The 14342-nt window shown below is 42.4% G+C and overlaps 1 protein-coding gene across 1 annotated transcript in view; it reads right to left on the bottom strand.

The window, feature by feature from the left end:
- Positions 1 to 317: 317 nt before the first annotated feature.
- The window catches only part of MSN (moesin), an 86560-nt gene continuing 72535 nt past the window's right edge, over positions 318 to 14342 (bottom strand). The window contains exons 9-14 of the mRNA XM_080652982.1: positions 12306 to 12469; positions 6031 to 6161; positions 5616 to 5776; positions 4333 to 4425; positions 3608 to 3832; positions 318 to 2504 (exon numbers count right to left, since the gene is read on the bottom strand). Coding sequence (XP_080509108.1) covers positions 2340 to 2504; positions 3608 to 3832; positions 4333 to 4425; positions 5616 to 5776; positions 6031 to 6161; positions 12306 to 12469 — 939 coding nt within the window. The 3' untranslated portion in view covers positions 318 to 2339. The remainder of the gene's footprint in view (positions 2505 to 3607; positions 3833 to 4332; positions 4426 to 5615; positions 5777 to 6030; positions 6162 to 12305; positions 12470 to 14342) is intronic.

The following is a 14342-nucleotide window of genomic DNA, read 5'->3' as shown; positions in this document are numbered from 1 at the left end:
GCCCAAAAGCCTCAATACTAAGCGAGCCCAAGGAACATTACATTGACCATGTGCAGGGTCCACCTACACAGGAAAAGTTGGCCTGAAGCTGTGAAAAGGACATAGGCTATTAAGCCAGACAGTCCTGTGCCCCTGGGCAGTAATTCTACTTCTTCACGGCCATTCGTTACTGTATAAAATGAGGATAGTCATATCCATTCCCCATAGGACTGAAGTGAGAATGAAATGAGACCAGGGATTGTGGTCTACAGAGTGAAAATTACAGTGAAGTGTCTTATAGTCACCCACTCATGTTAGAAAGAAACATCAAGTCACAGTGAAGTCTTCCTAAATTTTATTGGCAATGAAATAGAACATGGGTTGAGCATAAACCCCTCCAAAAAAAAAAAAAAAAACACAACAATTTTTAAAAACCTCAAAAATACATACCCAGAAACCTGAATACAAAATCTAACTTTTCTCCCCAGCCTCTCTGGGGGTGGGTTACTCATCTTAAGGCAGCTAGATTGCCCCATAATTCCAGGTTTAAATTTAGCCAATCTACGGCATATTACCAAGAAAGTGTCAACATAATTCACAGCAATGCACATAAAACTCCCCAAGGTCAGGCGGAGGTAAGGAAAAGGGGGCGGGGGGAATCAAAGCCATGTGCTCTGGGCTAGGGACACTGCCTGCAGGGACAGTATGCCCCTTGTGGACCAAACTCTGGGAAGAAGGAAAAAAAGGAGCAATAAAACCAAATGCCAAGTACTTTAAGAAGAATTGTATGACCTACAGTAACAGGTGATATCACTAATACTGAAAGCTCCTTACATTAATGTTTCTGAAAAAATATTCTTTTATAATATAGTATATACTTCCCAGGTATGGGAGTGGTAAGGGAATTTGGCCAAAACGACTCTGCTCCGACCTTCAAAGGATTCATTAGCAAGACATGCAGAAATTAATATTGAGTTAGATGCCACTAGAATGTATAATACTGGTAGAATAAAAAAGGACACTCATGCAACAGAGAGAAGGAAGAGGCTACTCCTGGTTGAGAGTCAGGGGTAGGACTGTGAAAGGGACCAGGCCAGAGCCCCCAATAGTTCTCTGTTTTACAGCTCTAAGGGACAGCACAGCTGGTAGCAAGATCTGGGTTAGAGGTTTGTTAAACATAGGCAAGTCCCAGTCACCAGCTTGGAGGTAGGTGACAGGAAGGGGCTATTAGGCACATGATGGAGTCAAGTAAACTGGGGTCCAGGCCATGGACTTCTCTTACCACACTCAGCTTCTTCTATCCACTCACCAATTGAGCCAACTGACATCAACATCCAGGGATCACCATACCAAGGTCTGGATGGTCCTGAAGCAGAAGCTGTGGCCCAAGTAGCCCTGATAAGAGAAGTGGCCTGGGACCCATGGCAGGGAAAATATGGAAGCCAGGTGTGAATATTTCCTCCCTCTGGCAAGTCCTAGATAGGACTGGGTGAGTTTTGGGGTAACTACCCTACTGTTCTAGCAGTAGGGGATTTGAATGAGGAGGAGCAAATCCCAAGAAGGGAGGAGGAACCCAGAATAATAAGGGATACTTGGGCCCATGGAGATAACTTGAAACAAGCCTAGGCTCCCATATGACCTTGGGTAAAGGATCTTCTACCCAGCCTTGCCTGGACTGAATGGCAAATAGCCTTCTAAGATGTTAGTAAAGTCCCTTGAAGGCACTGTCTTCTCCTTCTCAACCTGGGGAAAAACTGAGTCCCTGAAGTCAAGGACAAGGCTTATCGGGACTGCGTTTGTAACAGGCCCGATCTGGGAGATAGAATAACTGAACATCTTTATAGCCTCCAATCATTATAAAGCCTAAATAACTCTAGAAGGAATGGACAGTTGACATCCTAGAGCATATAGCCAGGGCCCTGCTTCCTTCCCAAAACCCTGTGATGTTCCAATTCATTAAATCACAGGACCCTGAAGAGGAAGGGAGTGGTGGGAGCTACTAGTAGTTTTCAACCTACTCAACAATTGACACCTAGAGAACAACAGTAAATGTAGGGAAGTTTCCCAAATCAAGTGAGAAGTGCCTCTGAGCTGCAGAAGTGGTCTGTTTTAGCAAGATAGATTGAATGGGACAGAGAGGGAAAGGAGGGTCCCATTGGCACCAAGGTGAGCTATTTCTCTGCCCAGGGAAATAAGTGAGGGCTGAAGGGCTAGGTTTCGTTCCATGGCTACAGTGAACACTTAGCATGACTCCAGGGCTGCTCTAGTTAGTGGCTCCAGCACAGTGTGAGTTAGGTGAGAGTATAGGAGTCTGGGGGCAAGGAAGAAGGGAGGAGGGGTCCCTAGAGGCTAGGTGCCCATTACATGGACTCAAACTCATCTATGCGCTGCTTGGTGTTGCCCTGCCGGATCTGGCGCAGGGTCTTGTATTTGTCTCGGCCCAGTCGCATGTTCTCAGCATGGATCATGTCATTGGCTGTCTTCTTGGACTCATCAAGGGCATTGGCCAGCTCTGAAGTGAGCGCCTATGAGGATGCATGGGAATGAGAGGTTAATGGCTCCCTCTAATTTTACCTCCCTTTATTTAACCAGTTTTTCCCTCTTCCCTCTCCTCTCTCCCCACTCTTCCCTTCCTCTATCTCCCTCCCCCTCTCTCCTGTCTCCTGTCTTCCCTCCTTGTCCCTGCTTTTTACACACACACACACAGGTTTTTGAGAGTCTTTTCTAGCCCTGTTAGGATTGCAGTGGTGCAAGAATAAAAAGGAAAAAAACACACACAAACTTAGGGGACCAATTGCAACTAATGACAAATATTCCCTGAGAGTAGAACCATGTACCAAAGATTCAGGTAGAAATTGTGTCAGTTAAGTACTTCTTAAATATAAGAGGTCAACAGAGTACAGGTGGAGGATTAGAAAAAACAAGAGGCAGCTCAGGTTCTGATTAATAAATAAAGAGGTGGCCCTGGCTGGCATTGCTCAGTGGTTAGAGCTTCGGCCTGTGCACTAGAAGGTCATGGGTTTGATGCTTCGTCAAGTGTATGTACCTGGGTTGCAGGTTCAATCCCCAACCCAAGTCAGGGTGCATGTGGAAGACAACCAATTGATGTTTCTCTCCCTCTCCCCCCTCCTTCTTTTTTTTTTTTTTTATCCTCACCAGAGGACATTTGTTTCATTGATTTTTTTTTTTTTTAGAGAGAGTGGAAAGGGATAGACAGAGAGAACCATCAATGTGAGAGAGTCACATCAATTGATTGCCTCCCACACCTGACCGGGGACAAGGATTGAATCAGCAACCCAGGTACATGCCCTTGACTGGGAATCGAACCTGCTCTAACCACTAAGCAACTGGCCAAGACAACCCCACCCCTTTCCCTTCCATTCTCTCTAGAAATCAATGGAAAACATATCCTCACTCCTCAGGTGAGGATTATAATTAAATAAACAAACAAATAAATAAGAGGTACCTCTCATTGAAGCTCTTACTTGAGAAAGGCTCAGGCTCCCATATAGCCTTGAGACAGGCTGCTCCACCTACCCCACCCCTCCCTGCCATGAAGATCTAGGGAAGACCATGGGCTACTAAATCAATGCACAGTCTCCTTGACTCTTTGGCCCTGCCTAGATACCTTCAGGTGCTTCTGCACACGCTCATTCTTCTCTGCTTCAGTGGTTCGTTCCTCCTCACTGCGGTCTTTGGCCATGGCGTCAGCTCGCAGGTCAGCACTGGCCTCTGCCCCATTCTCATCCTGCTCATCCTGATCATTTTCGGCAGGCTCTGCCACATGAGGAGTACTCATGGCAGTCTTCAGCTCGGCGCGGGTCTTCTCCAAGTCTTCTTGTACCATCTGAGCCTGTACAATAATGGAGGGAGAGATGGACAAGCAATCAGAACAAGCTAACTCACAGCATCCTATGCATACCTAGAATGGCCTAGCAGAAGGCAGGCATCAGGTAGACCAAGTCATTTTGTCTGTTTGATCCTTAGTTTCCTCAACTATATAACACGAGCTATTGTACCAATTTCCCCAGAGCAGTGGTCGGCAAACCGCTCTGTTGACTAATGAGTTTGCCGACCACTGTCATATACTACCCTTTACCTCTTGGCACACAATATGCCACAATTGCCTAATCCTCACAGCTTCCAACTACATGGTAACATTTAGTCTAGCCTAGAGTATTGAAGAATTCTGGGAAGTTATTTGAGAAAGCCTTGAGCTCCTTCTCCCATAATGCCTGCTGTCAAGGAAGGCTTGAAATGGGAAGGAACCCAAACCTAAGGAATCTATGGAACTGGAATCTATGCATGTGGTACCCCTTCCCACAATGCTTTGCTCTGGGTACTCTGTCTTACCTTCTGCTGCCATTCTACAGCCTCACTCTCTTTCTTCTGTCGGGCCATCTCCAGCTGGGAGATCCGAGCTGTCAACTCTGCCATTTCCAAGGCCTATGGATAAATTGGAAGCTTGTGAGAGCTCGGCTTTCTGGTGTCTCGGGACCCAGGTCCCTTCAACCCCAGTTCTCCTGGGGAATCAATGGGGAACCTACTGCTTCACCTGGACTTGCTTGCTGTCCTGGAGGCTCTTTTTACCACTCCTTCTCCAGGAATCCCAGAAGACCACTCCTATTGTCAATCTACTATAGCACCCTAATAACTTCAAACCATTTAATTATAAATCAGAGTTCCCAACCTAGAGTATAGACCCCCTGAAAACAAATAGCATACTATCTGTCTCTTCCTCACCTTTCCATCTCTCTATTCCTTCTCATCCCTCAGCCCTCCCCCTCTCAGTATTGCCCACAGTGCATTAGAGATCATTGTGTCACTGCCTGTAGTGACAGACCCTTTCTTGTTATCCTAGAATGCTTAGGGCTCCACTAAGATTCTTCCCAGGTCAAGTATAGGAAAGACACTCAAGTATCACAAGGTGATCTGAACAAGGGGTAAAAGCTTATGCATACCCTCACACCTTGAGCAAATCTAGAGAAAGCTTCCCCCTGAGAAGTAGGTCTTAAGTTTCCTGTATTCCTACTGCAAATAGCAGTGTGGACAACATATATCAAGGAATTTGGGTCACAGAAGTCACAGAACCCTGAAAATTATTAGTAAAGTATTGATTCTCACCTTCCCCCCCCCCCCTGAAAAATGTATAGCCACACAGTATTACATATGATTTTAGGGAGCAAACCCTTCAGAGAGGCCAAAAAGGGTTCTCATTGTTAATCACAACTGTGAGACCTTTGGGAAGTCTCTTAAACCTCTATGAGCCCTAATTTCCTTATCTGGACATATATCCAATATGGGTTAATGCCATAGGGATTTTTGGAAGAGGAGTAATAAAAATAAGGAAAAAGGGAAAGTTGTAACACACATTAGGTAGTCAAGTGGGAATCCCTTCATTTCTTCCTCTCTTTCCTTTGTCAATTCATCAGCTTAGATCCCCAAGGGCTAAGAAAATAGAATAAAAGTAAGGGTTAGTTAGGGAAGACTGCTTGAAAAGGTTTCTGGTCCACACCAGTGACTTCTCAGCTTGCTTCTGAATGAACTATTTGCTTGAGGCCCTGCTGGAAAGAGCCAGTAGTCAGAGAGGGAAGAAAACTCAGGTCCTTCAATCCCAGCCCATTTTGTAGTTTTACCAGTTGTTCCTGAGTCTTCTTCTGGTCCCGAGAAGCCTGCAGCAGAGCCAGCTTGGCCTCTTCAGCTTCTTGACGCTCTTTAGCCAGTTTTTCAGCCTCACTCTGGGCACGTTTCCGCTCCTGTTCAAGTTCCAGAGCCCTACGGGTCTGTTCTTCCAGTTCTTGGAAGAGAAAATGGGGGAAAGGAGGTGAAGAGTGCAGAGATAAGAGACACTTATCTTCTTTCTTAGAAATGTTTCATACTAGGGCACAGCTGGCAAAAAGCTCTGGACACTCTTTTCCTATCCCATACTTTATCCATTCTGTAGCCATATATGGATTATGTGGCCTGAGTCTGCAGCTCAGGAAGAAGGGTCTCCAGCTCATAGAGTTAGGCTCTGGAAAAACCCACTCTCCAGGTGACACCAAGTCTCACCTTGCTGAGCCTTCTTAGTCTGTTCCTCAATCTGCTTCAGCTTCTCCATCAGTTCCTCCTTCTCTCGTTCAATCTTCTCCTTCTCCTTTTCTGCCATCTCACGCTTCTTCTTCTCATTTTCCAGCAGAGCACTAGGAAAGGAGAAAGAAGGGATTAAATAGGATATCAAGGCCACATGGATGCATTGGGACCCCCAAGGTTCCCAGGCCCTGGACCCTCAGTCCCCTTCCATTTAACACACTGAGTTTGGATGACTCTTCTTTATCTCCACATCCTTATCTTTACACCATAGCTCCACATGGGCCAGTGCACTCAAGGCCCAATCAGTTTGTCCAAGGCTCAGGAGATCCAACCTGGACTTTCAGCTCTGCCACTAACTAGTTGGTAACCAGTGGTTAACCTTAGCCATGTCACTTCTTTGCACTTGTTCTCAGTACTCCTATATGTAAAATGGCCTATTAAGTTCTGCCTTGGCAACCTCATGGAATTATAAGGAGATAAGGTTTCTACTTTATACTATTTCTGGGATACTGTGCTTCAAGTGTGCTGAACTCTGTGGCTAGGGCATCAGTCCTCAGGTCTGACCCTGCCAGTTCTCTGAAGCCCAACTCTAGATTCCTTTCCACCAGAATTTGTTGCAAATCTAGAATAAATATTTTCTTTTCTTGTGCCAGCCCTGTTCCACGACATCTTTTTTCTCCCTTGGCTAGATTTCTTTTCTTTCTCTGAGCCCTCAGAATACTTGGGTTATCCTTTATCCCATCCTTCCTCCCTATTATTTTTATCCACAGCACTTCTTACTATGAAAATTAATAAACAGAAACCTCATTTAAAATGGAGTAAGGAGGCTAGAGAGAACTCTCAAATACTTGTATACTATTGACCCCAATAGGAAGAGACATACCTTGCATCTCATACAGGAAGTGATACTACTTTACTACCTCAGAGGGAAGAATAAAAGATTCCTCCTGGCCCAGTAACTGCTCAGCCAATGGGAGACTGCCATAACTCAGCCAATGAAAAGTCATTCTTCTTCTAACTTTCAGTTTCCTCTAATGGACTCTTTGTTTAGAACAGCCGTTCCAAAAAAGAGTGTTCCTCCTCTTTGTTTCTCTGGACTTGCATGTACTTCACCATTAAACTGCATGTCTTAAATTGCAATTCTTTGTATTTCCCAAATAAAGTGATTTTGCTGGAGAAATATCTAGCTGTCTATTTAAGGTCAATATTGCTATTCCCCATACTGCATAATTTTCTTATTCTGTTTCTTCCAACTAGAATGACAGATTCATGAAAGCAGGGATTTTTGTCTATTTTTTCCCACTGCTCAGTAAATATTTATCAAGTGAACAAATGACACAGCATTTATACTTTGAACAATTAGATGTATACTATTTTTCCTCTTTCTCCTACTAGATTGTGATGTCCGTGAGGGCAGATTTCTGCCAGATCCAGCTCTGTAAACAGTGTCCAATCTCAGCAATTAAATATATATATTATTGACTTCAGAGAGGAAAGGAGAGGGAGAGAGAGATAGAAACATCAATGATGAGACAGAATCATTGATCAGCTGCCTCCTGCATGCCCCCTACTAGGGATCGAGCCCACAACCTGGGGATGTGGCTTTGACCGAAATCAAACTTGGGACCCTTCAGTCTACAGACCGAGGCTCTATCCACTGAGCCAAACTGGCTAGGGCAGCCGTGGGCAAACTGCGGCCCGTGGGCTGGATCCGGCCCGTTCGGCTGTTCTATCCGGCCCGCGGAGCCGAAAGAGCGGAGGGTTCTCTTGCTCTCCCCTCCGCTCCTTTACTTTGAATTTATATTAGTTCACGCAAACACTCCATCCATGCTTTTGTTCCGGCCCTCTGGTCCAGTTTAAGAACCCATTGTGGCCCTCGAGTCAAAAAGTTTGCCCACCCCTGGCTAGGGCATCAGCAATTTTTTAAAGAATAAATGTTAACCTTGGTGTTTAACTTCTCATATGTGGTGTCATTTTCCAGCCTACTGGATTAGAAGCCTCCTGAAGTTCCAAGCTCTTTCTTTATGAAATGTATAGGAAACACCTATGATCTTAATTTTTAAATAACTTAATAAGGTGATAGTAACATAAAATAAAATGAACCATTTTAAAGCAAACAATTCAGTGTCATTTAGTACTTTTATAATGGTGTATAATTACTACCTCTATCTAGATCCAAAATATTTTCATCACTCCAAAGTAAAAACCAACACCCATTAAGTAGTTTTTCCCCATTTCCCCTCCCCCAGACCCTGAACACCACCTATATTCTCTGTCTGTAGATTTAATTATTTTGGATATTTCATATGAATTGAATCATACAAAATGTGACTTTTTAAAAATTTCTTTATTGACTAAGTTATTACATATGTGTCCTTATCCCCCTATAACCCCCCATACCCCCACTCATTTCCTCAACCCTCTGTTGTCTGTGTACATTGGTTAGGCTTATATGCATGCATACGAGTCCTTTGGTTGATCTCTCCCCCTTAGCCCATCCTCCCGTACCTTCCCTCTGAGGTTTGACAGTCTGATCGATGTTTCTCTGTCTCTGGATCTGTTTTTGTTCATCAGTTTATGTTGTTCATTACATTCTATAAATGAGTTAGATCATGTGATATTTATCTTTCTCTGACTGGCTTATTTCACTTAGCACAATGCTCTCCAGTTCCATCCATGCTGTTGCAAATGGTAAGAACTCCTTCTGTTTTACCGCAGCATAGTATTCCATTGTGTAGATGTACCACAGTTTTTTAATCCACTCATCTACTGATGGGCACTTACGCAGTTTCCAAATCTTAGCTATGGTGAGTTGTGCTGCTATGAACATAGGGGTGCATATATCTTTTCTAATTGGTGTTTCTAATTTCTTGGGATATATTCCTAGAAGTGGGATCACTGGGTCAAATGGCAGTTCCATTTTTAGTGTTTTGAGGAAACTCCATGCTGTTCTCCACAGTGGCTGCACCAGTCTGCATTCCCACCAGCAGTGCACGAGGGTGCCTTTTTCTTTGCATACTTGCCAGCACTTGTCATTTGTTGATGATAGCTATTTTGACAGGTGTGAGATGGGACCACATTGTCGTTTTGATTTGCATCTCTCTGATGATTAGTGACTTTCAGCATATTTTCATATGTCTCTTGGCCTTCCTTCTCTATTCTTTAGAAAAGTATCTAGTTAGGTCCGTTGCCCATTTTTTGGTTGGGTTGCTTATCTTCCTTTTGTTAAGTTGTATGAATTCCCTATAAATATTGGAGATTAAACTCTTATAGGGGATAACATTGTCAAATATGTTCTCCCATGCAGTGGGCTTTCTTGTTGTTTTGTAAACTGTTTATTTTGCTGTACAAAAGCTTTTTATTTTGATTTAGTCCCATTTGTTTATTTTCTCTTTAGTTTCCATTGCCCTAGGAGCTGTATCAGTGAAGAAATTGCTTCGGCATATGTCTGAGATTTCTCTGCCTGTGGATTCCTCTAGTATTTTTATGGTTTCCCATCTTATGTTTAATTCCTTTAATCATTTTGAGTCTATTTTTGTGTATGGTGTAAGTTGGTGTTCTAGTTTCATTTTTTTGCATGTATCTGTCCAATTTTCCCAATACCATTTATTTTTTTATTTTATTTTTTAATATTTTATTGATTTTTTACAGAGAGGAAGGGAGAGGGATAGAGAGTCAGAAACATCGATGGGAGAAAAACATCGATCAGCTGCCTCCTGCACACCTCCTACTGGGGATGTGCCCACAACCAAGGTACATGCCCTTGACTGGAATCAAACTTGGGACCTTTCAGTCCACAGGCTGACGCTCTACCCACTGAGCCAAACCAGTTAGGGCCCAACACCATTTATTGAAGAGACTGTCTTGACTCCATTGTATGTTCTTGCCTCCTTTGTCGAATATTAATTGAGCATAGTGGCTTGGGTCTATTTCTGGGTTCTCTATTCTATTCCATTGATCTATATGTCTGTTCTTATGCCAGTACCAAGCTGTTTTGAGAACAGTGGCTTTGTAATACAGCTTGATATTTGGTATTGAGGTCCCACCTACTTTGTTCTTCTTTCTCAGGATTGCTGTGGCTATTCGGGGTCTTTTTTTATTCCAGATGAATTTTTGGAAAGTTCATTCTATGTCTGTGAAATATGCCATTGGTATTTTAATGGGGAGTGCATTGAATCTATAGATTGCTTTGGGTAGTATGAACATTTTGATGATGTTGATTCTACCAATCCATGAACACAGTATGTTCTTCCATCTGTTTATATCTTCCTCTATCTCTTTTTTCAGTGTCCTGCAGTTTTCCGTGTATAGGTGTTTTACTTCCTTAGTTAAGTTTATTCCTAGGTATCTTAATTTTTTTGGTGCAATGGCAAATGAGATTGCTTTTTTAGTCTCTCTTTCTGTAAGTTTATTATTGGTGTATAGAAATGCCATAGATTTCTTGGCGTTAATTTTGTATCCTGCTACATTGCTGAATTCATTTATTAAGTCTAATAATTTTTTGATGTAGTCTTTAGGGTTTTCTATGTACAGTATCATGTCATCTGCGAATAAGGATAGTTTTACTTCTTCTTTTCCAATTTGGATGCCTTTTATTTCTTCTTCTTGTCTGATCACTATGGCTAGTACTTCCAGTACAATGTCGAACAGGAGTGGTGAGAGTGGGCATCCTTGTCTTGTTCCTGTTCTTAGGGGAAATGGTTTTAGTTTTTGCCCATTGAGTGTGATGTTGGCTGTGGGTTTGTCATATATGGCTCTTATTATGTTGAGGTATGATCCTTCTATTCCCACCTTGCTAAGAGTTTTTATCAAGAAAGGGTGTTGGATTTTGTCAAATGCTTTTTCTGCGTCAATTGATATGACTATGTGATTTTTATCTCTCAATTTGTTTATGTGGTGTATCATGTTTATTGATTTGTGGATATTGTACCTTGCATCCCTGGGATAAATCCTACTTGGTCATGGTGTATGATCTTTCTGATGTACTGCTGGATCCGATTTGCTAGAATTTTGTTGAGGATTTTGGCATCTATGTTCATGAGGGATATTGGCCTGTAATTCTCTTTCATTGTGTTATCTTTATCTGGTTTTGGTATTAGGGTGATGCTGGCTTCATAGAATGAGCTTGGAAGTGTTCCTTCCTCTTGAATTTTTTGGAATAGTCTGAGGAGGATAGGTTTTAGTTCTTCCTTGAATGTTTGGTAAAACTCCCCTGTGAAAAATGTGACTTTTTGTGTCTGGTTTCTTTTACCTAGCATAATGTTTTAGAGGTTCATCTATATTTAGTTTCAATCAGTACTTCATTCCTTTTTATGGCTCAATTATATTCCATTTTATGGATATATAATTTATCCATTCATACACTGATAGACATTTGGGGTCTTTTCACCGTATGGCTAGTGTAAATAACACTACTATGAACATGGGTACATGTAGTTGTTTGAAAACCTGTTTTTTATTCTTTTGAATAGGAGTGGAATTGTGGGAGTATATGAAAATTCTATGTTTAACTTATTGAGAAATCACTAAACTCTTTTTTCACAGAAGCTGAACCATTTTACATTCCCACCAGCAATGTATATGAGTTCCAATTTCTCTACTTCCTTGCCAGCAGCTGTTATCTTCTGTTTTTATTATATCCATATTAGTGAGTATGAAGTGGTACCTCACTGTGGTTTTGATTTACAATTCCCTAATGGCTAAAGATGTTTTCATTTGCCTATTGGCCATTTTCATATCTTCATTGGAGAAATGATTACGTAGGATCTCAAGTTGCAGATTCTGAATCAATAGGTATGGGATAAAGTCTCAGATTCTGCCTTTCTAACAAGTTCCCAAGTTGATGCTGATGGTGGCTCTACCAAATTCCACTAAAAAAACCCCTATATAGTCTAAGTTTAAATGTGTGTAGAGCCTTCTGCTATTGTCACTTTACTGGTAAGATAGCCTGAAACAACCCAGAGTTTGCCTAGAAGAGCAATGGCATGAGGATCATAGATAATGGTGGACTATGAAATGAGCCTCCTTCCTATGAGCCTCTGAAATCCTAAGCTTCTGATGCCTGCTTCTTGGAGGGGGTGTCATCGTTGTACAATAGAGGTCACTCTCGTTCTCTCTCTCTCTCTCTCTTTCTCTCTCTCGGCCCTCCCCCAGTTCCAGGATGGCTTCATGTCTGTCCTGCTTTTAGCAGACTTGTCAACTTAGATAGGTTTTTTTGCCCTGGTCCTGGTCCCACTCCATATCACATCACTTACCGCTCCATCTGCTTCTGGTGCTTCTCCTCCCGGGCCTGTGCCTTCATCTGCTGCACCTCAATGGTGTCTGGCTTGCGACGGCGCATGTATAGTTCATGGTTCCCCATGCACAAGGCCAAGATCCGTTTATTAATCCGCAGCCGGGGAGCATAGAAGACAAAGTCCTAGTGGGAAACCAGAATTTAGAAAAAGTTTGGAGGGATAGATAAAGGTGAACTTCTCTAAGTCCAAAAGCACTGGAAAGATAATTAACTAAATTTTATATTATATATGGTAAGGCTAGTTATCAGAGTGGTGACGTTACTTGCCAGGGTCAAAGGGCAGTTTAGTGGCAGACCCAGAACTACAACCGAGGCTTGACTCTGAAATCAGTGCTCTTTGAACTAACCACAATTTCTTTCAAACTTTGCATCCTAAAATACCCTCAATCTAGTTCTAAGTCAGGAATTGATTTTATCTTCTAATTAGGGATCCTTCTGGTTATCAGGGGTCTCTCTCTGAGGCCCAATAATCCCTGCAATATACACAATGAGTGTAGTATGTATGGGTGGGTGGACTGTTTCTGTTATCTTCTAAAAGCATATTCTAGACCTAACCCCTTAAGTATTTTTTTGGAATAACAGGTTGTAAATACATACATGAATACATTAATCTCCTAAACATCAATTGTTTTGGTTGTTATTGTTTTTTAAATAAACCCTGGCTCTCAGCTGGCTTTATTACTTACTTTTTCTGGTGAAAGTTGTACATAGCAGCAATAAACGCACAGAGAGAGAGAGAGAGAGAGAGAGAGAGAGAGAGAGAGAGAGAGAGAGAGAGAAATCCAGTGAGTTTGTGTTTGTTACCACAAATACCACTGGACCAAGCTGATGAGCTAACCACCAGGTCCTTTGCCACTGAACCTAAACTGCTACCATCTAACATAGCTTAGTATGCAGAGAAAGGAGCACAAGCTCTAGAGGTCAAATGATCTATGTATTAATTACAGCTCTACCCTTTTTGGATGTGTGATCTTAGGCAAATCATTCCATCTTTCTGACCTCAATTTTGTCAGTTATAAAATGGGTATGCTACTATCTACCAGATAGTGTTGCTGAGGGTTTAAGGAGACAATATAGTGTATTTAAAGTGTCTAGCAGGATGAGTTCAGAGACCTCAAGGCTGAAGAAGAATAGTTGAGGTTTCATGAGAGTGTCTGGCTCAGCATGGTTTTCCTACCCTACTCCCAATCACCAGCTTTCCAGTCTTGTTAGCCACAGGCAACTGAGTGTGTAAGACGTGTTTAGCAAGCACATTAAAGAAATGACTAGACCTAAATCACTTTTTTATTCTTGGGTTGCTTTGGAGAGAAGTCTTTTTTTTAAGATGTGACTTTATTGATTTTAGAGAGACAGAAAGGTCGAGGTAGGGAGAGGGAGAGAAACATCGATGAGAGAGAAACACTAACATCAATTGGCTGCCTCCTGCATGCCCCTCACTGGGGATCAAGCCAGCTACCTGGGCATGTGCCCTAACCAGGAACCGAACTGGTGACCTTTTGGTACATGAGTTAACACTCAACCACTGAGCCACACCAGCTGGGCTGGAGAGAAGTCTTGAGAGGACATCAGCAAAGTTATACCAAAAAGCAAGTTTGGAGGATCATCTTTGGATCTGTACTTCTCCTGGCTCTGTCCTTTCTCCACAATTAAAGATAAATCAAGTATAGTGTGGGGCAAAAGTAGGTTTACAGTTGTGAGTACTCAAAACAAAGTTTATTCTTGAATTTTTATTAATTATTGTATTATTTCTCATATGAACAACTGTAAACCCACTTTTGCCACCTATATATGAACAGTTTCCACTTTCTGGGGCCTAGAGGCTTTAAAAGATAAGATAGGATATACTCTTTGTTTCCACCCTGAGTCCCAGGGCATTAGAAGACAGTGTCTAAGAGGCAGCACTTAGACTGCCTGTGGCTCTCCCTCACCCATGTTTCTCCAGAAACATAGGTAGCAGGGTGGCACAAGGCACAGGATGCCTCCTAACCATTTCTTG

This window comes from Plecotus auritus (assembly GCF_963455305.1).
Source record: "Plecotus auritus genome assembly, chromosome: X".
Lineage (NCBI taxonomy): Eukaryota > Metazoa > Chordata > Mammalia > Chiroptera > Vespertilionidae > Plecotus > Plecotus auritus.
The sequence above is the reverse complement of the archived record's forward strand: the minus strand, read 5'-3'. Positions and strand labels throughout refer to the sequence as shown.